This window comes from Scyliorhinus canicula, chromosome 19, assembly GCF_902713615.1.
Source record: "Scyliorhinus canicula chromosome 19, sScyCan1.1, whole genome shotgun sequence".
NCBI lineage: Eukaryota > Metazoa > Chordata > Chondrichthyes > Carcharhiniformes > Scyliorhinidae > Scyliorhinus > Scyliorhinus canicula.
In genome coordinates, this window is record NC_052164.1 from 56,979,236 (window position 1) to 57,003,888 (window position 24,653).

At 46.2% G+C, this 24,653-nt stretch overlaps 1 protein-coding gene across 1 annotated transcript in view; it reads left to right on the forward strand.

Annotated features, from left to right (window-relative positions):
- acad8 (acyl-CoA dehydrogenase family, member 8) overlaps window positions 1-24,653 on the forward strand; it is a 121,672-nt gene that overhangs the window by 67,857 nt on the left and 29,162 nt on the right. The window contains exons 5-8 of the mRNA XM_038779033.1: window positions 3,649-3,725; window positions 3,886-4,023; window positions 5,299-5,434; window positions 11,176-11,273. Coding sequence (XP_038634961.1) covers window positions 3,649-3,725; window positions 3,886-4,023; window positions 5,299-5,434; window positions 11,176-11,273 — 449 coding nt within the window. The remainder of the gene's footprint in view (window positions 1-3,648; window positions 3,726-3,885; window positions 4,024-5,298; window positions 5,435-11,175; window positions 11,274-24,653) is intronic.

Genomic DNA, 24,653 nt, shown 5'->3' on the forward strand with positions numbered 1-24,653 from the left:
AGGCATCTGCATGGCGGTGGCCAGCGCCTCCGCCACATTGACTGCCGCCTTTATTTTGCCTTCAATGTCGTCTCTCATCTCCTTCAGTTTCCTGGTGAGGAACGTCTTCCAGCACATCCCCGCCACCGTAAGTCTATTTTCCCCACTGTTTACTACAGTTCCAATTTTTCTGTTATCTGCAAATTTCAAAATGTGCCTTGTACCCCAAATCCAATAAAAAGTCTTACAACACCAGGTTGACGTCCAACAGGTTTGTTTCAAACACGAGCTTTCGGAGCACTGCTCCTTCCTCAGGTGAATCCAAATCCAAGTCAGTAACAGAACTTTGGAGATATTCCACACTGTATATCCCTTCGATCCACCATAACTCTCTTCACTTTCCTTCAGCCAATTCTGTGTCCATGCTAAAGCTGCCCCTTTGATCCCATGACCCTCAATTTCGCTGACAGATTCTTGTATAGTAATCGATTTTGAATCGTCTTTTGAAAGTCCATACACACAAGGTCAACAGTACTCTCTGAATCCGCTCTCTGTTACCTCATCAAAACATGCAATTTTATGTTAGATCCTTTATTTTTATCCACTTTTGGGATTTGTGCCTCACTATGCCCATCCTTTTTTGTCCTTGAGATGGTGGTGGTAATTGCCTTTGTGAACTGTTACACTCAATGTGGTGTGAGTCTGGGAATACCAGACGTCTGACCCAGTGAAGCAACAGCAATATAATTTCGAACCAAGATGATGTGTGATTTGAAAGGAACTCTCAGGGGCAGGAGACCCAGTGAATTTGTTGTTGCTTTCCTTCTGGGTAGGTCGAGATCAGGGAATTGGAAGATGCTTTGCAAGGAGCCTTGACAAGTTGCTGCAGTGCATCTTATAGATAGTTGATGTATTATCATGCATCTATATTTGTCCGGATGGTTGTTAAGTTTTTGGCGGGTATTGTTTCTAAAAGCCTCTCCACCAATGATGTTAAACTGACTGGCCTGGAGTTGCCAAGTTTATTCTTCCCTTTTTTGAACAAGGCGGAACATTTCAGGTCAGTCACTAGGGGACGCAAGTTCAAGGTCAGGGACAGGAGGTTTAGGGAGATTTGAGGAAAAACCTTTTTGTACCCAGAGGATGGTAACATTCTGGAATGTATTGCCTGGGAGGGTGGTCAAGGTGGGTTGCGTCACATCCTTTAAAAAGTAGCTGGATGAGCACTTGGCACATCATAACCCTATAGGCCAAGTGCTAACAAATGTGTTTAGGTAGCAGGCCACGTGTTTTTCATGCGTCAGTGAAGACTTGATGGGCCAAAGGGCCTCTTCTGCACTGTATTGTTGACTTCTATCTTTATTACTATTAATAACCACAATGTGCAAGTGTGTTCCGTGTATTAGACCAGTGTTCTTCAAACTCGGGGGTGCGACTCGCGGGTGGGTCGCGGGCAGGTGTTGTGAGGGTTGCGGAGCCGTCCTTCGCGATGCTCCCGAACGCGCAAATCCCCGCGCAGCAGCCGGCTTTTAATAACACCGGCTGCAAGCGGCCTTTAAAATGGCCGCGAAAATGGAAAGAAAATTCAGCCGCATTGCGCATGCATGCACGATCATCGGCGCGCATGTGCAAAACTATACGCATGCGCGCCGATGATCAGGCGCACTTGCACAGTGCGGCCGCTATTTTTTTAAACGGTCGCAGCTTTTTGTTTTACAAGTTCAGGGGTTTTTTATTCATTTTATTCATTTATTTTATTCATTTAATTTTTATTTTTTTCATTTATTTTACTCATTTTTAATTTTTTTTACAAGTTCGGGGGAGGTTTGTTTGATAAAATTTTATAGGAAAAAATGCAGAACTTTGGACAGATGGAGACTCCATACTTTCCTGGAAGGCTTCATCTTCATCCAACATGTTCTATTGGAGGAGCGTGTACGAGGGCCAAAGGGACCCAAACCATTTCCTTCATTTTTATCAGCAGCAAATAAGGTAAGAGAAAATGGTGGGTCGCTCATGTCGGCCGGCGTGGGGCGCGAAGGTTGGCCGGTTGGTAAAAATGGGTCCCCAGAAAAAAGTTTGAAGAACACTGTATTAGACAAATGACCACACAAGTATTTAATATAATCACAGTTTATTATTGAACATAGGATTAGTTCTATACTTCATAAATTACACGCTACTACACATTAGACTATATCTAGCAGTTTAAATGACCTTTAGTTAACTTCCAAGTGACCGGCTCTGTGCAGGTTAGATAAGGCCTTTACCTGGTTCCCCACATGTGGCGGCTGGAGGCTGTCTGGTTCGTCGAGGCCGAGTGTCGTCTTTCAGGTGGAGGTCACGGGTCCTTGAACTTGGTTGGCCGATGTGCTGCAGTTGGTAGACAGAAGTCGGTCCCAAAAGAGAGAGAATGTTGGTTGTGCAGTTCTTCTCATCCTCCGATCATTTGTGCTCTTTTGGGCGGTCCCAGGTACGGATCCAATGGATGGATAGGATTTCAATCACCCTGATCGATTCTGGCCAATTAGGAGTGGATAACTTGATAGCTGGGCAGGTACTAGTTGTTATTGTCCAAGGCACGTAGGCACTTTCAAATAAGGTAAATAGGCACCCTTGAGTCTGTTACTAATGTTAAGTTTCAACCTGAAGCCCATTGTCTTGGGGAGAACTGTGAGTGGTCTCTAGCAGGTGCAAGTTTCTGCATAAGTCTTGAGTTTGCAATCCACACAGGCTGTGTCCTGTATGTGTCCCCAACCTGACCACAATTCCCATCATCCTTTGCAGGTGGCCATTTTAGATGGCCACAGTATTATTGTGATTCTGATTTTCAACACTCTAGTCCTCTGCCGCCACCCCTCCACCTAAGGTGGATTGGAAGAACCACCCCATTCTCTATCTTCACTTTTTTTTTACATTTATTTTTTTAATTTAGAGTACCCCAATTCATTTTTTCCAATTAAGGGGCAATTTAGTGTGGCCAATTCACCGAGCCTGCACATCTTTTTGGGTGTTGGGGGCAAAACCCATGCAAACATGGGGAGAATGTACAAACTCCACACGGACAGTGACCAGAGCCGGTATCGAACCTGAAACCTCGGTGCCGTGAGGCAGCAATGCCAACCACTGCGTTACTGTGCTGCCCTCAATCTTCACTTCTTCACCATCCCATCCAGAATGATTTGCTCAGAAAAGTGGAGTGGATATTTGACCAATAAAGATTTAACATGTTATGGGGGAAGGGTACATACGATATTGTGCTGAAGTGTAGTGGATAGCTCTTTCAGAGTGCCAGACATGATGGGCCAAGCAACAAATTTTATTATTCCATAATTTTGCTTATTCTCCAATTGTGCCATTACCGCTGCTCCTCTCAAAGATGTTGGATCATGGCAGATGTAGTTTGCCATCCGAAAGGCTTAGTGGCAACTTTGCAATTATCAACTGGATCTCCAGATGTTGTCCTTCTCCTTTTCTAGAAGTGGCCAGACCGTGACTCGGATTGAATTTTCTTTCTTGTGTCTCTTCATTTTCAAATATCTGAACCCTGCAGTATTATATAGCTTTGTGTAAGTAACTACTGAAGGGTTTACAAATGGAGAAATTAGGTAAAAATGAAAAGCAAATCAGTGGACACCAGCTGTAACATTGTCTGATTCCATCTAACAGGAAGTGGAAGTGATGCAGCTTCACTAATAACTACAGCAAAACGGGATGGAGATTGCTACATTCTCAATGGCTCAAAGGTAATAAATCATGAAGAGATATTTGCGAAGGACATTTGATAGTTGCAGTGATATCCTGCAGTTATATTATTGTCTGATCAGATCTTTGCAAATGTCAGTATTCATGAAGTGCCAAACCTGTCACACAGGCTCATCATTGGAACTCTCATTTCTCATTCAGGCTTTTATCAGTGGTGGAGGGGAAACTGATCTGTACGTGTTAATGTGCAGGACTGGAGACACGGGTCCCAAAGGCATTTCCTGCTTGTTGGTGGAAAAAGGTACACCTGGGCTCAGCTTTGGCAAGAAAGAGAAAAAGGTAAAAGGCTGCCAGCATGAAGTAGAGTGGCTTCCCTCTTCGAGGTACAGAGGAATGACAGTTGGTTCTGCACTACTGCAGTCTATGCAGTAGATAGGCCAAGTCCCTACAGATTTTGTTTCCTGTGATGTCCTCGACCCATTCAGGTTGAATATCTGTGTCACCAATTAGTTGAGGGCCTCTCCATTCAGACTAGATTACAGCAAAAGTCACAGACAAGAAAAATCCTTTAAACCATAAAAGCTCTGCTATACCAACTCATTGACTAAAAGTTACTCGAGAAAAATACTCTGGCCAGGAGAGATCATCAAAAATTATTTGACCGCTTATTGCTGCACTCAACTATGTTAAACTCCATAAAGCCAATTGGTGAAAATAGAACTAGAACCAATCTTTACACATTTCGTCAATGTTTATTTACAGAGATTCACATTACAAGCATGTACTTCCTAATCCAAACCCCAGTTCCAGACTGATCCTATTTACAGAAACCAAGTAAATCCCAAGCTAATATTTGCTATTAGAATCCAACTAAACACAACGAATATAGAACCAATAACTTATATAGTTAGGCTCACTGTGTTGAATAGCTAATGAGCATGTCTGATTACTTGTATCCTTTATGTTTAGTTGGCCTTTCAGGGAAGGTTCCCGGGGTGTTAGCTTCCTTCTGCTTTGGTGCGATTCTGCAGTCTGGCATAGTGCAGTGACCAAGATACTGCCGCTTCTTTGTAACACTCATCTAGCATTTTTTGGAGGGATAAGCAGCAGCAGAGGGCACTGAGTGACGTAAAGCGATTAATAATAATTCAACCCAAATATCTGCTTAGTTTTTTTTATAAATTTAGAGTACCCAATTCACTTTTTTCCAATTGGGGGAAATTTAGCGTGTTTAATCCACCTTTGGGTTCTGGGGGCGAGACCCATGCAAACACGGAAATGCCTGCTTAGTTAAACACATTGCTTCTGGTGGAAGGAACTGTAGATTCGATGGAGTTAAAAGTGGTGATCTCACCACAAAATTTAAATTTTCCTCTTCCCTTTCCTATGCTCTTTGCCGAACAAGAAAGAGCTTTCAAGTATCGGACTAAGCCAAAGATGGATTTAATCAACCAACCACAATTCAAATGTCTTAAAACCTGCTTACTGTCTTAGGTTGTACATTGTACGTTTTATTAACCATGCCTTGTCTCTTTATTTGGGTTGCTCTGTTGACCCAATCCATCTATATGGTCTAAAAATGGTAATTGAGCAAACCTCTCTACCTTGTTTAAGGTTGGATGGAACTCCCAGCCAACTCGAGCTGTGATATTCGAGGACTGCGCTGTTCCTGTTAGTAACTTGATTGGAAAAGAAGGTGATGGATTTTCCATAGCAATGAATGGATTAAATGGCGGAAGAATCAACATTGGTAAGGAAACTTGAGAGCTAAAGAAATCAGTGGGCAACCCAGGGGCCTCAGGGATGGTTCCTCTTCTCCTTCATTGTATGGAAGGCTGTATGCTAACCCATACTTCCAGTCTTTAACTTCCTTCAACTGTCACTGGAAAGTCTCCAACAATATGCCCTGGTACAATTAATTGAGATTCATAGAATTTTACATCATGGAGGGAGCTTGTTTGCCCACCCTACATATTCTAGATCTTTGGCAGAGCTCTCCAATTAGTCCCATTCCCCTGTTCTTTTTGCCCTCCAGTTTTCTTATTTATCCAATTTCCTTTTAAAAGGTCCAATTGAATCTGCTTCCACCACATTTGGAAACTTTGTTTCATCCGTTGTAGAATAGAGAAGGGTTATTTCTAATGGGTTTTGTTGCAGAAGGTTTGTAGATTCTGATGTTTTAAAAAATGCAATGTGAAGCAAAGCGTATAGTATACAGTAATGGTTACTGGATAGGACCTAAGTGCCAGCAAACCAAAGCTCAATTTCATAAGAGAAGCATTGGGGAAGCTGGATGTCTGGGTGGCCGTGCCAAGTCCTGGATCCATGCAGACAGGATGCTGGGTATACCTCTGCTGCAGCTTACCATTGTGCCAAGTTAGTGAGCAGGCCCACAAAACCAGTCCACAGCTTCATGTGCTCTTACAGTTAGTGCTGGGACCAGCTATGGGGCTGGTTTAGCTCACTAGGCTAAATCGCTGGCTTTTAAAGCAGACCAAGCAGGCCAGCAGCACGGTTCGATTCCCGTACCAGCCTCCTCGGACAGGCGCCAGAATGTGGCGACTAGGGGCTTTTCACAGTAACTTCATTGAAGCCTACTCGTGACAATAAGCGATTTTCATTTCATGCCCTGATGCTGCAGTAATATTGAGCCCAGAGTAAGTCCACTATCTAAAATAATGCATAGTTTATTTTTATTTTTTCATGGGAAATGGGTGTCACTGGCAAGGTCAGAATTTATTGCCCATCCCTAATTACCCTTGAAGATGGTAGTGGGCTGCTATCTGAAATCATTGTAGACCACTTGGTCTAAGTACATCCATAATGCTTTTCGGGAGGAAATTCCAAGATTTTGCTGTTGGGGAGGGTTTAAACTAATGTGGCAGGGGATGGGAACCGATGCTGGAAGTCGGAGGGAAGTAAAGTGGGCAGTAAGGGGGAAAAGTGAAAGGCCGAGAAACCAAAGTCAAAAATCGAAAAGGGCCACAGTACAGAAACTCTGGAGAATTCAGTGAATGGACCCAGTAAGGCTAAGAGAAATAAAACTGAGGGAGAGTGTTCAAAACATGACTAGACAGGTGGTCAGGTTTCAATGAGGAAGGAGCAGTGCTCCGAAAGCTCGTGTTTGAAACAAACCTGTTGGACTTTAACCTGGTATTGTAAGACTTCTTACCGTGAGAAAAAAGGGCAGAGGGCAAGGGAAGTCTAGATTAAGCTGCATTTATTTCAATGCAAAAGACCTTCCTGGCAAAGCAGATTAATTCAGGACATGTATGAGTACAAGGAACAGGGATACTGTGGCTATTACTAAAATATGGCTAAGGAGGGGCAGGACTGGAAGCTCAATGTTCCAGGGTACAGATGCTGTAGGAAAGATAGACCAGGAGATAGAGAGGAGGGGGAATTGGGTTTTCGATTAGGGAGAATATTACTGCAGTACTGAGAGGGGATATATCTGAGGGTTCACCCACTGAATCTATATGGGTAGAACTGAAAAATAAGAAGGGGGTGATCACTCTGATAGGATTGTATTACAGGCCCCAGAATAGTCAGCAGCAAATATGTAAGGAGATTACAGATAGCTGCAAGAAAAATAGGGTGGTAATAGTTGGGGACTTTAACTTTCCCAATATTGACTGGGACAGCCATTGTATTCGGAGCTTGGAGGGAGACAAATTTGTTGAGTGTATTCAGGAGGGATTTCTCATTCAGTATGTGGATGGCCCGAGAGAGGGGGCAAAACTTGATTACCTCTTGGGAAATAAGGAAGGGCAGGTGACAGAAGTGTTAGTGAGGGATCATAAGACTTGGCCCATTGAGTCTCCTCTGCCATTCAGTCATGGCTGATATTTTTCTCACCCCTATTCTCCTGTCTTCTCCCCATAACTCCTGATCCCCTTATTAATCAAGAACCTATCTATCTCTGTCTTAAAGACACTCAGTGATTTGGCTTCCACAGCCTTCTGCGGCAAAGAGTTCCACAGATTCACCACCCTGTGGCTGAAGAAATTCCTTCTCATCTCTGTTTTAAACAATCGTCCCTTTAGTCTGAGATTGTGTCCTCTGCTCCTAGTTTTTCCTACAAATGGAAACATCCTCTCCACGTCCACTCTATCCAGGCCTCGCAGTATCATGTAAGTTTCAATAAGATCCCTCCCTCATTCTTCTAAACTCCAGAGTACAGACCCAGAGTCCTCAACCGTTCCTCATACGACAAGCTGTTCATTCCAGGGATCATTCTTGTGAACCTCCTCTGGACCCTTTCCAAGGCCAGCACGTTCTTCCTTTGATACGGGGCCCAAAACTGGGATCTGACTAGAGCATTATACAGCCTCAGAGGTACATCCCTGCTCTTGTATTCTAGCTCTCTTGACATGAATGCTAATATTGCATTTGCCTTCCTAACTGCCGACTGAACCTGCACGTTAACCGTAAGAGAATCGTGAACAAGGACTCCCAAGTCCCTTCGTGTTCTGATTTCCTAAACATTTCTGCAATAGAAAATAGTTTCTGCTTAAATTCCTCCTTCCAAAGTGCATAGCCTCACACTTTTCCACATTATATTTCATCTGCCACTTCATTGCACATTCCCTGAGCCCGTGTAAATCCTTCTGTAACCCCCTTGCTTCCTCAGTACTACGGGCAGGATTCTCCGTCCCACCACCGGGTCAGAGAATCCCTGGGAGGCGGCGCGAATCCCGCCCCGATGTCGGCTGCCGTATTTTCGGGCGGGGGCGGGATTCCCGACACACACACACACACACCCCCGCTTTCTCAAACTGAAACTAAAAGCAGAAGTGATCTCAGCTCAGCTCCCCCCACTGACATCACTTCAGTAATATCAGCTGCCCTATTTCTTAAAGGTACATTGCTTAAACATCAATTTCTTAAAAGTACTCTCACATGACAGGGAGAATGGAACCAAAGGCTATTGGGAGAAAGCAGGACTAGGCTATTGAGTTGGATGATCAGCCATGATCGTGATAAATGGCACAGCAGGCTCAAAGGGCCAAAAGGCCTCCTCCTGCTTCTATCTTCTATATATCTGTGCATAGAACTTTGCTCAGGCCGCACCTGGAATTTCACACATAATTCTGATCACCACACTACCAGAGGGATGCGGAGGCTTTGGAGAAGGTGCAGAGCATGTTGACCAAGGTGTTGCCTTTTCTGGAGGGTGTTAGCTCTGCGGAGAGGCTGAATAAACTCGGACTGTTTTAATTTGAAAAGTTGAGGGGTGACCTGATAAAAGTCTACAAGATGGCATGACAGAGTGGATGGGCAGGCACTTTCCCAGGGTGGAGGGGTCAGTCACCAGGGGGCATAGGTTTAAGGTCCATGGGACAAAGTTAAGAGGAGATGTGCGGAGCAGGTTTTTTACGCAGAGGGTGGTGAGTGTCTGGAACGCATTGCCAGGTGAGGCTGTGGCAGCAGATACATTAATGGTGTTCAAAAGGCATCTTTACAAACAAATGGGTAGGATGGATATAGAGGGATGCGGCACCAGGAAAAGCTGAGGGTTTTGACCAAGGTTGGTATCATGACCAGTACAGGCTTGGAGGGCCAAAGGGCCTGTTCCTGTGCTGTATTGTTCTTTGTTCTTACATGCTGCAGGATTTCTAATTAAGATTAATAAAAGGAAACTGCAAGAATATTAAATAAAACAGGGAGTTCACAAGGGCACCTGTCTGAAGAGATTTTGAGATTCAAATTAGCATATGAATGAGAAAAGCAGGTGTTTACTTATGTGACTAGCGGAAAACAACAGGGTACAGAAGAGAACTTCAAAGCTGGGAGGTAAAAAAATTGGTGTGTGCTAAAAGCTGACTCCACAGATGGATAACATTAAAGGTAAAATATAATAGAACCATAAAATAATGACTGTGTGGGGGACGGACACAGTTGCAGCTACCATTACATAGAATTTACAGTGCAGAAGGAGGCCATTCGGCCCATCGAGTCTGCACCGGCTCTTGGAAAGTGCTCCCCTCCCCTACCAAGGTCAACACCTCCACCCTATCCCCGTAACTCATTAACCCCACCCAACACTAAGGGCAATTTATCATGGCCAATCCACCTAACCCGCACATCTTTGGACTGTGGGAGGAAACTGGAGCACCCGGAGGAAACCCACACACACGGGGTACAACTACACCCTGCTGCAGAAACTGTCTTCCGAAAAGAAGTAGCAGATACCACTTCATTGAAACTGAAGTTGATTACTTGTCCACCACAATTCACAACTGGACGTGGCACAAGTGCAGAGCTTAGATCTGATCCGTTGGTTGTTGAATTGCTTAGTTCTGTCTGTTGTCTGCAGCTTCACCTCATTATTAAGTATGCCTGGTGCTGCACCTTACATTAATCCTCCTACACTCTTAATTAAATCATTGTTGAACTCCCTGGCTTGGTACAGTGTGTGTGTGAGGTCGGGGGGACAGGGGATGTGAGGGTTGCGGGAGAGGGACAATGCTCGGCCATGAGGTTTGATTGTGTCGACTATAATTCTGATACTGTTGATGGCCCACAGCACTTCATGGTTGTCCAGTCATGAACTGCTGTACCTGTTCGAACCATTTAGCACGGTCGTGTGCCACACAACACAATGTAAACTTAGGACTTCCCACAAGACCTGTGCGGAGGTCACTCCTACTGATGCAGTCATGGACAGGCACATCTGCAGCAGGCAGTTTGGTGATCATGAGGTCAAGTATGTTTTTCACTCTTGTTGATTCGTTGCCACCTCCCACAGACCCAGTCTAGCAGCTATGTCCTTAAGGATTCAGCCTGTTTGTTCTATAGTGATGCTACGGAGCCATGGTGGAATTCAAACCCCTGTCCACAGATCATCACTCTGGGCCACTGGCTACTAGTCCAGTGACAATACCACTGTCCCCCTGCAATTGAAATTTCTAGAACTGAGCTTGATAGATTTTTGTTTGACAAGGATATTGTGGTTGACACAGCCAAGGCAGATTGAGTTAAGGTTCCAGTTCGCTATTTTGCAGTTAAATGGAAGCACGGTAGCACAGTAGTTAGCACTGTGGCTTCACAGTGCCAGGGTCCCAAGTTCAAAACCCAGTTGGGTCACTGTCTGTGCGGAGTCTGCACATTCTCCCTGTGTCTGCGTGGATTTCCTCCGGGTGCTCCTGTTTCTTCTCACTGTACCAGAAAGACGTGCTGTAAGGTAATTTGGACATTCTGAATTCTCCCTTTGTGGACCCAAACAGGCGCCTGAATATGGCGACTAGGGGCTTTTCACAGTAACTTCATTGCAATGTTAATGTATGCCTACTTGTGACAATAAAGGTTATTTTTTTTAAAAATCAGTTTTGAAGGGCTGAATGGCATGATCCTGCTCCCATGTTTCTCAGCGTAATGATCTTATGTGTGTCTCTGATTCCTAAGCCCAATGACTGTGTCTTTGTATTACAGTATTTAATCTAACATGTGCTGTTTCTAACCCTATCTAAATACTTGTGATTTCTGCAGCCTCGTGTTCAGTAGGTGCTGCATATGCTTCCATTCTGTTAACTCAAGAGCACTTAAAAGTTCGCAAGCAGTTCGGCAAACCTCTTGCTGACAGTCAGGTATGAAAGATCCTTTATGTCGAGCTATAGTCATTGCAGAGTGTTGTGCATGTGTGGAGTACAATAATTTGGAAGTGCTTTAAAGTTGCTCTGTGTGCAGTACTCCCACTCCCTATGAAACTCAAAAACGATACTTTGACTGTGCCTTTTCAGGCAGTTCATTCCAGACCGACACCACCCACTGGCTAAAAGTTTTCTTCAAATCCCCCAAAACCTCCTGCCCCTCACCGTGAACTTGTGTCCCCATGTAACTGACCCTTCAACTAAGGGGAACAGTTGCTCCCTATCCACCCTGTCCATGCCCCTCATAATCTTGTACACCTCAATGACCTCACCCCTGGAACAACTGGAGTAGAATTTCGGTACTTTCTTTATTCTATTCCTCTTGGAATAAATGCCAATATTCAATTTGCCTTCCTCATCTTTGCTGAACGTTCATAGAACATTATAGCGCATTATAACATTATTCGGCCCTCAATGTTGCGCCGACCTGTGAAACCACTCTAAAGCCCATCTACACTATTCCCTTATCATCCATATGTTTATCCAATTACTGCTCTGAGTAAAGAACCTATCTCTGACATCTGTCCTATATCTATCTTCCCTCAATTTAAAGCTATGTCCCCTCGTGCTAGCCATCACCATCTAAGGAAAAAGGTTCTCACTTTCCACCCTATCTAATCCTCTGATCATCTTGTATGCCTCAATTAAGTCACCTCTTAACCTTCTTCTCTCTCATGAAAACAGCCTTTCCTCATAAGATCTTCCCTCCATACCAGGCAACATCCTGATAAATCTCCTCTGCACCCTTTCCAATGCTTCCACATCCTTCCTATAATGCGGCGACTAGAACTGCACGCAATACTCCAAATGCGGCCGCACCAGAGTTTTGTACAGCTGCAACATGACCTCATGGCTCCGAAACTCAATTCCTCTACCAATAAAAGCTAACACACTGTATGCCTTCTCAACAACACTATCAACCTGGGTGGCAACTTTCAGGGATCTATGTACATGGACACCGAGATCTGTCTGCTCATCCACACTACCAAGAATCTTACCATTAGCCCAGTACTCTGTCTTCCTGTTACTCCTTCCAAGTTGAATCACTTCACACTTTTCTGCATTAAACTCCATTTGCCACCTCTCAGCCCAGCTCTGCAGCTTATCTATGTCCCTCTGTAACCTGCAACATCCTTCCGCACTGTCCACAACTCCACCGATTTTAGTGTCATCTGCTAACTTACTCAACTATCCTTCTACGCCCTCCTCCAGGTCATTTATAAAAATGACAAACAGCAGTGACCCAAAAACAGATCCTTGTGGGACACCACTAGTTACTGAACTCCAGACTGAACACTTCCCATCAACCACCACCCTCTTTCTTCTTACAGCGAGCCAATTTCTGATCCAAACTGCTAAATCCCTGAATCCCATGCCTCCGTATTTTCTGCAATAGCCTACCGTGGGGAACCTTATCAAACGCTTTACTGAAATCCATATACACCACATCAACTGCTTTACCCTCGTCCACCTTTTGGTCACCTTCTCAAAGAACTCAATAAGGTTTGTGAGGCACGACCTACCCTTCACAAAACCGTGTTGACTATCCCTAATCAAATTATTCCTTTCCAGATGATTATACATCCTATCTCTTATAAACCTTTCCAAGAATTTGCCGACAACAGAAGTAAGGCTCATTGGTCTATAGTTACCGGGGTTGTCTCTACTCCCCTTCTTGAACAAGGGGACAACATTTGCTATTCTCCAGTCTTCTGGCACTATTCCTGTAGACAATGACGACATAAAGATCAAAGCCAAAGGCTCAGCAATCTCCTCCCTAGCTTCCCAGAGAATCCTAGGATAAATCCCATCCGGCCCAGGGGACCTGTCTATTTTCACACTTTCCAGAATTGCTAACACCTCCTCCTTATGAACCTCAAGCCCTTCTAGTCTAGTAGTCTGTATCTCAGTATTCTCCTCGACAACATTGTCTTTCTCCTGCGTGAATACTGACGAAAAATATTCATTTAGCAGCTTTCCTGTCTCCTCGGACTCCTCGCACAACTTCCCACTACTGTCCTTGACTGGCCCTACTCTTACTCTGGTCATTTTTTTATTCCTGACATATCTATAGAAAACTTTAGGGTTATCCTTGATCCTACCTGCCAAAGACTTCTCATGTCCCCTCCTTCTTAGCTCTCTCTTTAGGTCCTTCCGAGGTAACTTGTAACTCTTGAGCGCCCTAACTGAACCTTCACGTCTCATCTTTACATAAGCCTCCTCCTTCCTCTTGACAAGTGATTTAACTACTTTAGTAAACCACGGTTCCCTCGCTCGACCACTTCCTCCCTGCCTGACAGGGGCATATTTATCAAGGACACGCAGTCGCTGTTACTTGAACGAGCTCCACATTTCAATTGTGCCCATCCCCTGCAGTTTCCTTCCCCATCCAATGCATCCTAAGTCTTGCCTCATCGCATCATAATTGTCTTTCCCCAGCTATAACACTCACCCTGCGGTATATACCTATCCCTTTCCATCGCTAAAGTAAATGTAACTGAATTGTGGTCACTATCACCAAAGTGCTCACTTAAATCCAAATCTAGCACCTGTCCTGGTTCATTACCCAGTACCAAATCCAATGTGGCTTCGCCTCTTGTTGGCCTATCTACATAGTGTGTCAGAAAACCATCCTGCACACATTGGACAAAAATGCACCCATCTAAAGTACTCGATCTATAGCGTTTCCAGTCAATATTTGGAAAGTTAAAGTCCCCCATAACAACTACCCTGTTACTTTCGCTCCTATCCAGAATCATCTTTGCAATCCTTTCCTCTACATCTCTGGAACTTTTTGGAGGCCTATAGAAAACTCCCAACCTCCTTTCCTGTTTCTAACCTGAGCCCATACTACCTCAGTAGACGAGTCCTCATCAAACATCCTTTCTGCCACCGTAATACTGTCCTTGACTAACAATGCCACCCCTCCCCCTCTTTTACCACCTTCCCTGAGCTTACTGAAATATCTAAACCCCGGAACCTGCAACAACCATTGCTGTCCCTGCTCTAGCCATGTCTCTGAAATGACCAAAACATCGAAGTCCCAGGTACCAACCCATGCTGTAAGTTCACCCACCTTATTCTGAATATGATGTGTTATCTGTGTTGGTCTAACATGACTGCAACTGGATGCAGTAAAACGAGAAACAGGCTTCCGACACAGGAGATGGTCCAATACTGCTGTGGGTTGACACTCTATTAACCTAACTGATAACCTCCTACTGGCTTGATCAGACTAGCTCTCTATCACATGGTGATGATCATTGGCCTGTGTACTGCTACTATCTCCCTAGCCGTGTCCTGTGAGAGAAGGAGAGCCTTAATGCCCTGTGGGCTTTATAGTGGTCGTGTCCTGTCTGGTGATTGGTTGTTCTGTGTTGTGTGTGTTCATTGGTTATCCTGTGTGTCAATCACTGCCTGTCTGCATCTCATGATATACATGAGTGGATATTATGACAGGATGCTCCTGGCGTTGAAGTAGACACACTTCAAACCACCTTCCAGCCTGCCGGTACACTCTTGAAACCTTACTCATGACCTCACTACTCTCAACCTCCTGTAAACTGGAGCTACAATTCAGGTTCCCAATCCCCTGCTGAATTAGTTTAAACCCTCCCGAAGAGCATCAGCAAATTTCCCCCCCCAGGATATTGGTACCCCTCTGGTCCAGGTGTAGACCATCCCGTTTGTAGAGGTTCCACCTACCCCAGAATGAGCCCCAATTATCCAGGTATCTGAAACCCTCCCTCCTGCACCATCTCTGTAGCCACGTGTTCAACTGCTCTTTCTCCCTATTCCACGTCTCGCTAGCACATGGCACGGGGAACAACCCAGAGATAATAACTTTGTTGTAGCTCTAAGTTTCCACCCTAGCTCCCTGAATTCCTGCCTTACATCCCGATCCCTTTTCCTACCTGTGTCGTTGGTGCCTATGCGGATCACGACTTGGGGTTGCTCCCCCTCCCCCTTAAGGATCCCGAAAACACGTTCCGAGACATCAAGGACCCTGGCACCTGGGAGGCAACGCACCAACCGTGAGTCTCCCTCGTTCCCACAATCTCCTATCTATCCCCCTAACTATGGAGTCTCCAATGACTAATGCTCTACTCCTCTCCCCCCTTCCCTTCTGAGCAACAGGGACAAACTCTGTGCCAGAGACCTGTACCCTATGGCTTACCCCTGGTAAATCTCCCCCCCCCCCCCCCCAAAACAACCAGTATCCAAAGCGGTATACTTGTTACTGAGGGGAATGACCACAGGGGATCCCTGTACTGACTGCTTCCTCCCAGTCCCTCTCACCGTCACCCATCTATCTTCATTCTTCGGAGTAACTACATCCCTGAAGCTTTATCTATGACCACCTTTGCCTCCCGAATTATCTGAAGTTCATCCAACTCCAGCTCCAGTTCCCTAACACGGTTTCTGAGGAGCTGGAGATGGGTGCACTTCCCACAGGTGAAATCAGCAGGGACACTGACGGCGTCTCTCACCTCAAACATTCTGCAGGAGGAACATTGCACTACCTTCCCTGCCATCCCCTCTAGATAAAACAAGAAAAAGAAAGGAAGAGCTTACCTGATATTAACTCAACCCCTTGGGTTAGAGGAGGTGGAAGGGTGGGGGACACTACAAGTGTAGTGTCTCGGGTTTAGCAACCGCCCAACTTATATACAGGTACTACACACCTTCCCAGAAATCCCCACGGCCGACTTCCGGTTTCCTGCTGCTCTGAAACAAAAAAAACTCCGAAAAAAAAAGTTAGTTAAAAAACAAAGGCTGCTTGTCCTGTATATTAAGTTTTTAAAGCGGGAAACTTACCTTCCCGACAGCCCCCTGGTTACTGCTCTCGCTGAAAAACTGAAGGCCGCTTCTCCTGTAAGGTAAGTTTTTAACACGGTAAACTTACCTTCCTGACAGACCCCTGGTTATTGCTTTCGCTGTTACCGCTGAAAAACTTCATGCTAACTTTGTGATCCATGTGCCAGGACACCTTGGTCCCACCACCTTCTGGAATCTCTTTTTATTTATGCTGTGGAGATGCCAGCATTGGACTGGGGTGAGCACAGTAAGAAGTCTTACAACAGCAGGTTACAGTGCAACAGGTTTGTTTCGAATCACTAGCTTTCGGAACATGAAGGAGCAGTGCTCCGAAAGCTAGTGATTCGAAACAAATCTGTTGGACTTTAACCTGGTGTTGTAAGACTTTTACTCTTTTTATTTAAGTAGTATGCTACTTTTCTCACCTTCCTGCCAAATGGAAAAGACCCGCATTTTACTTCCATCTGTCCAGTATTTGCCCACTCACTTAAATCTGTTCATATTCCTTTGAAGACTATTTTTATTCATTGGACATGCACAGCTGCTGTACAATGTACAGTTTTGGTCTTACTTGAAAGAAAATATTGAATTGGGCATTTATTGCCCATCCCTGAGGGGCAGTTAAAAGTCAACTACGTTGCTGTGGGTCTGGAGTCACATAATGGCCAGACCAGGTGAGGACTGCACATTTCCTTCCCTAAAGGGAATTTATTGAACCAGAGTTTTTATGTTTGAAACAATTGCGAATGGTTTCATAGTCATAATTAGATTCCAGATTTTTATTGAATTTGAATTTCACCATCTGTCGTGGTGGGATTCGAACCCACCCAGAGCATTCCTCTGGGTCTCTGATTTACTAGTCCAGTGACAATACCACTGTGCCACAGCTTCCTCCTGACAACTGACTTTCCTATCTCGGGGCCATCAGCAAATTTAGCTACCACAGTCCATTAATCCAAGCCATTAATATAGATTGTAAATAGTTGAGGACCCAACATTGATCCCTGCGACACTCCACTAGTTAAGAGTTTCCAATCTGAAAAAAGTGTATTCATTCTGACTCTCCGCTTCCTTTTAGTAAACAAATCCATTGCCCATGCTAATATGCTGCCCCCTACACAATGTCTTGTGCAGCACATTATCAAATGGGAATCCAAGTACATCACATGCACCAGTTCCCGTTTATCCAACTTTGTCAGAAAACTCTTGAAAATGAATTGAACACTAATTCTCTTTCACAAAGCAATGTTAGCTCTGCCTGATCACCTTATGATTTTCTAAGTATCCTTTTTTACTTAATTCATTCATGGGATGTGCATGTGTCGCTCGTTAGGCCAACAGTTATTGCCCATCCCGAGTTGTCGTGAAGGAGGTGGTGAGCTGCTTTTGTAAACCGCTGCAGTCCCCGTGATGTAGGTACACCCACAGTGCTGCTATGGAGAGAATTCTAGGATTTTGACCCAGTTACAGTGAAGGAATGGATTGAATTGGATTTGTTTATTGTCACGTGTACCGAGGTACAGTGAAAAGTATTTTTCTGCGAGCAGCTCAACAGATCATTAAGTACATGAAAAGAAAAGAAAATACATAATAGGGCAACACAAGGTACACAATGTAACTACATAAAGACCGGCATTGGATGAAGCATACAGGGGTGTAGTGTAATCAGATCAGTCCATAAGAGGGTCGTTTAGGAGCCTGGTAACAGCGGGAAAGAAGCTGTTTGAGTCTGTTTCTGTGTGTTCTCAGACTTTTGTATCCCCTGCCCGGTCGAAGATGTTGGAAGAGTGAGGAATCTGGGTGGGAGGGGTCTTTGATTATGCTGCCCGCTTTGCCCTGGTAGCGGGAGGTGTAGATGGAGTCAATGGATGGGAGGCAGGTTCGTTTGATGGACTGGGCTGTGTTCACGACTCTCTGAAGTTTCTTGCGGTCTTGGGCCGAGAAGTTGCCATATCAGGCTGTGATGCAGCCAGATAGGATGCTTTCTATGGTGCATCTGTAAAGGTTGGTAAGAGTTAATGTGGACATGCCAAATTTCCTTAGTTTCCTGAGGAAGTATAGGTGCCGTTGAGCTTTCATAGAATTTAAAGTGCTGAAGGAGGCCATTCGGCCCATGGAGTCTGCACCGACCATTGGAAAAGACCACCCTACCCAAGCCCGCATCTCCACCCTATCCCAGTAACCCAAACTTAACCTTTTTGAACACTGGGCAATTTATCATGGGCAATCCACCTAACCTGCACATCTTTGGACTGTGGGAGGAAACCGGAGCACCCAGAGGAAACTCACGCACACACGGGGAGAACGTGCAGACTCTGCACAGACAGTGACCCAGCGGGGAATCGAACCTGCGACCCTGGGTTGTGAAGCCACAGTGCTATCCACTTGTGCTACCGTGCTGCCCACTATGATTGATGCGCTTCATAACCAACCTCTCGAAGCACTTCATTACAACTGAAGTCAGGGCCACCAGACGGTAGACATTGAGGCACATTGCCTGGTTCTTCTTTGGCACTGATATGATGCTGGTCTTCTTGAAGCAGGTGGGGACTTCGGAGCGGAGTAGGGACAGGTTAAAGAACACACTTGCCAGCTTGTCCAGGCAGACTCTTGAGTGCACGAATCCCGTCCGGGCCCCGTCGCCTTCCAAAGGTTCACTTTCAGGAAGGCTGATCTGACTTCGGAAGCTGTGATGGTGGGTATGGGTGAGTTATGGGCTGCTCAAGCTGAGCATAGAATGCATTGAGTTCATCAGGGAGGGGTGCGCTGCCGCTGGAGATACTGCTCGGCTTCGCTTTGTAGCCCGTTATATTATTTAGGCCTTGCCACAGCCGCCGAGAGTCTGTAATCCTGGTCTGTGGCTCTAGCTTGGTCTGATATTCTCTCTTAGCATCTTGAATGGCTTTTCGGAAGTCGTACCTGGATTTCTTGTATAGGTCAGGGTCGCCTGACTTGAACACCTCAGACCTGTCCTTCAGTAGTGAGTCAATCTCGCGATTGAGCCATGGTTTCCGGTTGGGGAACGTACTTACTGCTTTCTTTGGCACGCAGTCGTCCACACATTTGCTGATGAAGTCTGTGACGGTGGTGGTGGCATACTCTTTTAAGTTAGTCGCTGGTTCTTAAATACGGGCCAGTCCACTGTCTCTAAGCAGTCACGTCGGAGCTCTTCTGTTTCCTCGGACGAGCACTGCATGACATTCTGAGCTGGATTTTCCCGCTTGAGTTTCTGCTTGTCTGCCAGGAGAAGGAGCACCATCTTATGGTCCTATTTTCCAAAGTGCGGTCTGGGGATGGAACGGTAGGCAGCCTTGATTTTTGAGTTAATGTGGTGATATATGGTGATATATTTCTAAGTCAGGATGGCGAGTGACTTGGAGGGGAACTTCTCGGTGGTGGTGTCCTGGGTATCTGATCCTCTTGTCCTTCCAGATAATTGTGGTCGTGGGATTGGAAGGTGCTGCCTAACCAACCGTGGCGAGTTCCTGCAGTGCATTTTATAAATGGTACACACAGCTGTCACTGTTCATCGAGGGATTAAATGTTTGTGGTAGGGGTAGCAATCAAACCGGCTGCTTTGTCCGAGATGTTGTCGAGCTTCTTGAGTGTTGCGGGGGCTGCACTCTCCAGTGCGGGGATGGAGTCTGGATATTTTTCAGGTCTTGCTGCATTTGTACATGAACTGCTTCAGTATCTGAGGAGTCGCGAATGGTGCAATCATCAGTGAACATCCCCACTTCCGGCCTTATCATAGAATTTACAGCGCAGAAGGAGTCCATTCAGCCGATCGAGTCTCCACCGGCCCTTGAAAGAGCACCCCACTTAAGCCCACACCTCCACCCTATCCCCGCAACCCAGCAATCCCACGAACCTAAGGGCAATTTAGCATGGCCAGCCAACCCACCTAACCTGCGCATCTTTGGACTGTGGGAGGAAACCGGAGCACCCGGAGGAAACCCACGCAGACACTGGGAGAATGTGCACACTCCGCACAGTGACCCAAGCCAGCAATCGAACCTGAGATGCTGGAGCTGTGAAGCAACTGTGCTAACCACTATGCTACCGTGCTGCCCTATGATGGAAGGAATGTCTTTGAAGCAGCTGCAGGTGGTTTGGCCTAGGACACTACCCTTACGAACCCTTGCAGTGATGTTTTGACCTCCAACCACGTTTCTTTATGTTGGATTTGACTCCCACAAGAGGAGAGTTTTCTCCCTGATTCACATTTTTCCAGTTTCGCTGTGGCTCCTTCATGCCATACTCTGTCAAATGCTACGCCTGATTCAGCTCTTTTTTTAAATTTATGTTTATAAATTTAGAGATATCCAATTTATTTTTTCCAATTAAGGGGCAATTTAGCACGGCTAATCTACCTGCTCTGCACATCTTTGGATTGTGGGGGGTGAAACCCACACAAACACGGAGAGAATGTACAAACTCTGCACAGACAGTGACCCAGAGCCAGGATCAAACCTGGGACCCTCGGCGCCGTGAGGCAGCAATCACTAGCCACCGTGCTGCCCTTGCATTCAGCTCTTTTATCTATATTTGAACCAAGGCTGTTATGAAGTCAGGAGCTGAGTGAGCCTGGTGGAACACAAACTGAGCGTCCGTGAGCAGGTTGTAGCTGAGCAAGTGCCACTGGATAGTCCTTGTGCACCACTCGCTGAAGGTAAGCATCCAGATGCAGCAGGCGGTAAAGAAGACTAATAGTATGTTGCCCTTCATTGCAAGAAGTTTCGAGAAGCAGGGATGTGTTGCTGCAGTTGTACAGGGCCTTGGTGAGGCCACACCCAGAGTATTGTGTGCAGTTTTGGTCTCCTTCCCTGAGGAAGGATGGTCTTACTCGAGGGAGTGCAGCGAAGGTTCACCAGACTGATTCCAGGGATGGCGGAACTGTCATGTGAGGAGAGATTGACTAGGTTGGGATTGTTCTCGCTGGAGTTCAGAAGAATGAGGGGGGATCTCATAGAGACTTATAAAATTCTAACAGGACTAGACAGGATAGGTGCAGGGAAGGTGTGTCCAGAACCAGGGTCACAGTCTGACCTTCATCAATGTGTCTCGTCACATGCTCAAAGAATTCAATGAGGCTTGTGAGGTTTGACCTGCCCCTCACAAAGCCATGCTGACTATCTTTAATCAAACTATGTTTTTCTAAATAATCATAAATCCTATCTCTCAGAATCCTTTCCAATATTTTGCTCACCACTGACGTAAGATTGATGGGTCTGTAATTCCCAGGGATTTGCCTATTCCCTTTCTTGAACAGGGGAACAATATTCGCCTCCCTCCAATCATCCGGTACTACTCCAGTAGAGAGTGAGGATGCAAAGATCATCGCCAACGGCGCAGTAATCTCCTCCCGTACCAGCCTCCCCGGACAGGCGCCGGAATGTGGCGACTAGGGGCTTTTCACAGTAACTTAATTGAAGCCTACTCGTGACAATAAGCGATTTTCATTTACATTTCATTTCATTCATTTCCCTCGCGTCCCGTAGTAACCTTGGGTATATTCTGTCATTTACAGGGGAATTATCTATCCGGAGGCTTTTGAAAATTTCCAGCACATCCTCCTTCTCCCACCGAGACATCTGACACCTGGCCTGGTTCGTTGCCGAGCACCAAGTCCAATTTGGCCTCCTTCCCCCCCCCCCCCCCCCCCCCCCCCCCCCCTTCGGCCTATTTACGTATTGAGTCAGGAATCCTTCCTGTACACACCTGACAAAATCTGCTCCATCCAAACCATTTGCACTTAGGAGGTTCCAGTCAATATTAGGGAAGTTGAAGTCACCCATGACAACAACTGTTACTTAAGCACTTTTCCAAGAATTGCCGCCCAATCTGTTCCTCTATCTCTCTGCTGCTATTGGGAGGTCTATAGAAAACTTCCAATAAAGTGATTGCTCCTTTCTTGTTTCTGACTTCCACCCATACTGAATCAGTAAACAAACCCTCCTCACTCTTTTTCTGCAGCTGTGGTGCACTCTCATTAACAGTGCCACTTCCCCTCCTCTTTTAACTCCCCCCCCCCCCCCCCCCCTAATTCTTCTGAAAACATCTAAATCCCTGAACGTCTAACAACCATTCCTGCCCCTGTGAAATCCATGTCTCCGTAATGGCCACAACATCGTAGTTCCAAGTACTGATCCATGCTCTAAATTCATCTCCCTTATTCCTGACACTCCTTGCATTGACTTCAACCAGACGAAATCGAAGTCCTCAGCAGAGGGCTCAATTTCTGCACCACCACCAAAATGGACCCCATCAGTCTCGCGGCAGATACGGAGGAATTCATCAGGCGAATGAGGCTCCGGGAATTCTTCCACAGACCCCAAGAGGCCGACAGCGAACCCAGGGACACGACCAATGAACCGGAACAGCAGACCGCGAGATCTGCAGTGCAGCAACCGAAAAGGAAAGAGTCAAATTGGACCCCTCCGGAAGGCCGCTGCCCTAGACTCGACATGTATGCTCAAGCCGTCAGAAGTCGTGTCAATGCCAGATTCATCACTCGCAATCACAAGGCAGCCTCAAACGTCACCCAAGCACAACGCAACGCCATCCGCACTCTCAAGACCAACCGCAACATCGTCATCAAACCAGCAGACAAAGGAGGGGCCACCGTCATACTGAACAGAACAGACTACTGCAAAGAAGTATACCGGCAACTCGACAACCAGGAACACTACAGGCAGTTACCCGCAGATCCAACCAAGGAACACATCCGCCAACTCAGCAGACTGATCAAGACCTTAGATCCAGACCTTCAGAACACCCTACGTGCTCTCATCCCACGTAATCCCCGCATTGGAGATCTCTACTGCCTCCCGAAAATACACAAGGCCAACACACCAGGCCGTCCTATCGTTTCAGGCAATGGGACCCTGTGTGAGAACCTCTCTGGCCACATCGAGGGCATCTTGAAACCCATCGTACAAGGTACACCCAGCTTCTGTCGCGACACGACGGACTTCCTACAGAAACTCAGCACCCATGGACCAGTTGAACCAGGAACATTCCTCGTCACAATGGATGTCTCGGCACTCTACACCAGCATCCCCCATGACAACGGCATTGCTGCAACAGCCTCAGTCCTCAACACCGACAACTGCCAATCTCCAGACGCAATTCTGCAACTCATCCGTTTCATTCTAGACCACAACGTCTTCACCTTCGACAACAAATTCTTCATCCAGACGCACGGAACAGCCATGGGGACCAAATTTGCACCTCAATATGCCAACATCTTCATGCACAAGTTTGAACAGGACTTCCTCACCACACAGGACTTTCAACCGATGCTATACACCAGATACATCGATGACATTTTTTTCCTTTGGACCCACGGCGAGACATCACTGAAACGACTACACGATGACATCAATAAGTTCCATCCCACCATCAAACTCACCATGGACTATTCTCCAAATTCAGTTCCATTCTTGGACACACTCGTCTCCATCAAGGACGGTCACCTCAGCACCTCGCTTTACCGCAAGCCCACAGATAATCTCACGATGCTCCACTTCTCCAGCTTTCACCCGAAACACATTAAAGAAGCCATCCCCTATGGACAAGCCCTCCGTATACACAGGATCTGCTCAGACAAGGAGGAGCGCAACAGACACCTACAGATGCTGAAAGATGCCCTCGTACGAACGGGATATGGCGCTCGACTCATTGATCGACAGTTCCACCGTGCCACAGCAAAAAACCGCACCGACCTCCTCAGAAGACAAACACGGGACACCACTGACAGAGTACCCTTCGTCGTCCAGTACTTTCCTGGGGCGGAGAAACTACGACATCTTCTTCGCAGCCTCCAACACATCATCAGCGAGGATGGACATCTTGCCAAGGTCATCCCCACACCCCCACTACTGGCCTTCAAACAACCGCGCAACCTCAAACAAACCATTGTTTGCAGCAAATTACCCAGCCTTCAGAACAGCAACCACAACACCACAAAACCCTGCCAGGGTAATCTCTGCAAGACATGCCAGATCATCGACATGGACACCACCATTACACGTGGAAACACCACCCACCAGGTACGCGGCGCATACTCGTGCGACTCGACCAATGTAGTCTACCTCATACGCTGCAGGAAAGGATGTCCCGAAGCGTGGTACATTGGCGAGACCATGCAGACACTGCGACAACGAATAAACGGGCATCGTGCGACTATCAACAGGCAGGACTGTTCCCTTCCAGTTGGGGAACACTTCAGCAGTCAAGGACATTCAGCCTCTGATCTCCGGGTCAGCATTCTACAAGGAGGCCTTCAGGAGACGCGACAACGCAAAATTGCTGAGCAAAAACTTATAGCTAAGTTCCGCACGCATGAATGCGGACTCAACCGGGATCTGGGATTCATGTCGCATTACATTCGGCCCCCACCAACAAGCCTGGACTTGCAGAGGCCTACCGACTGAACTGGCTTGGGACAATTCACACCTCTTTAACCTGGAGTTACCTCTCTCTCTGCATCTTTGA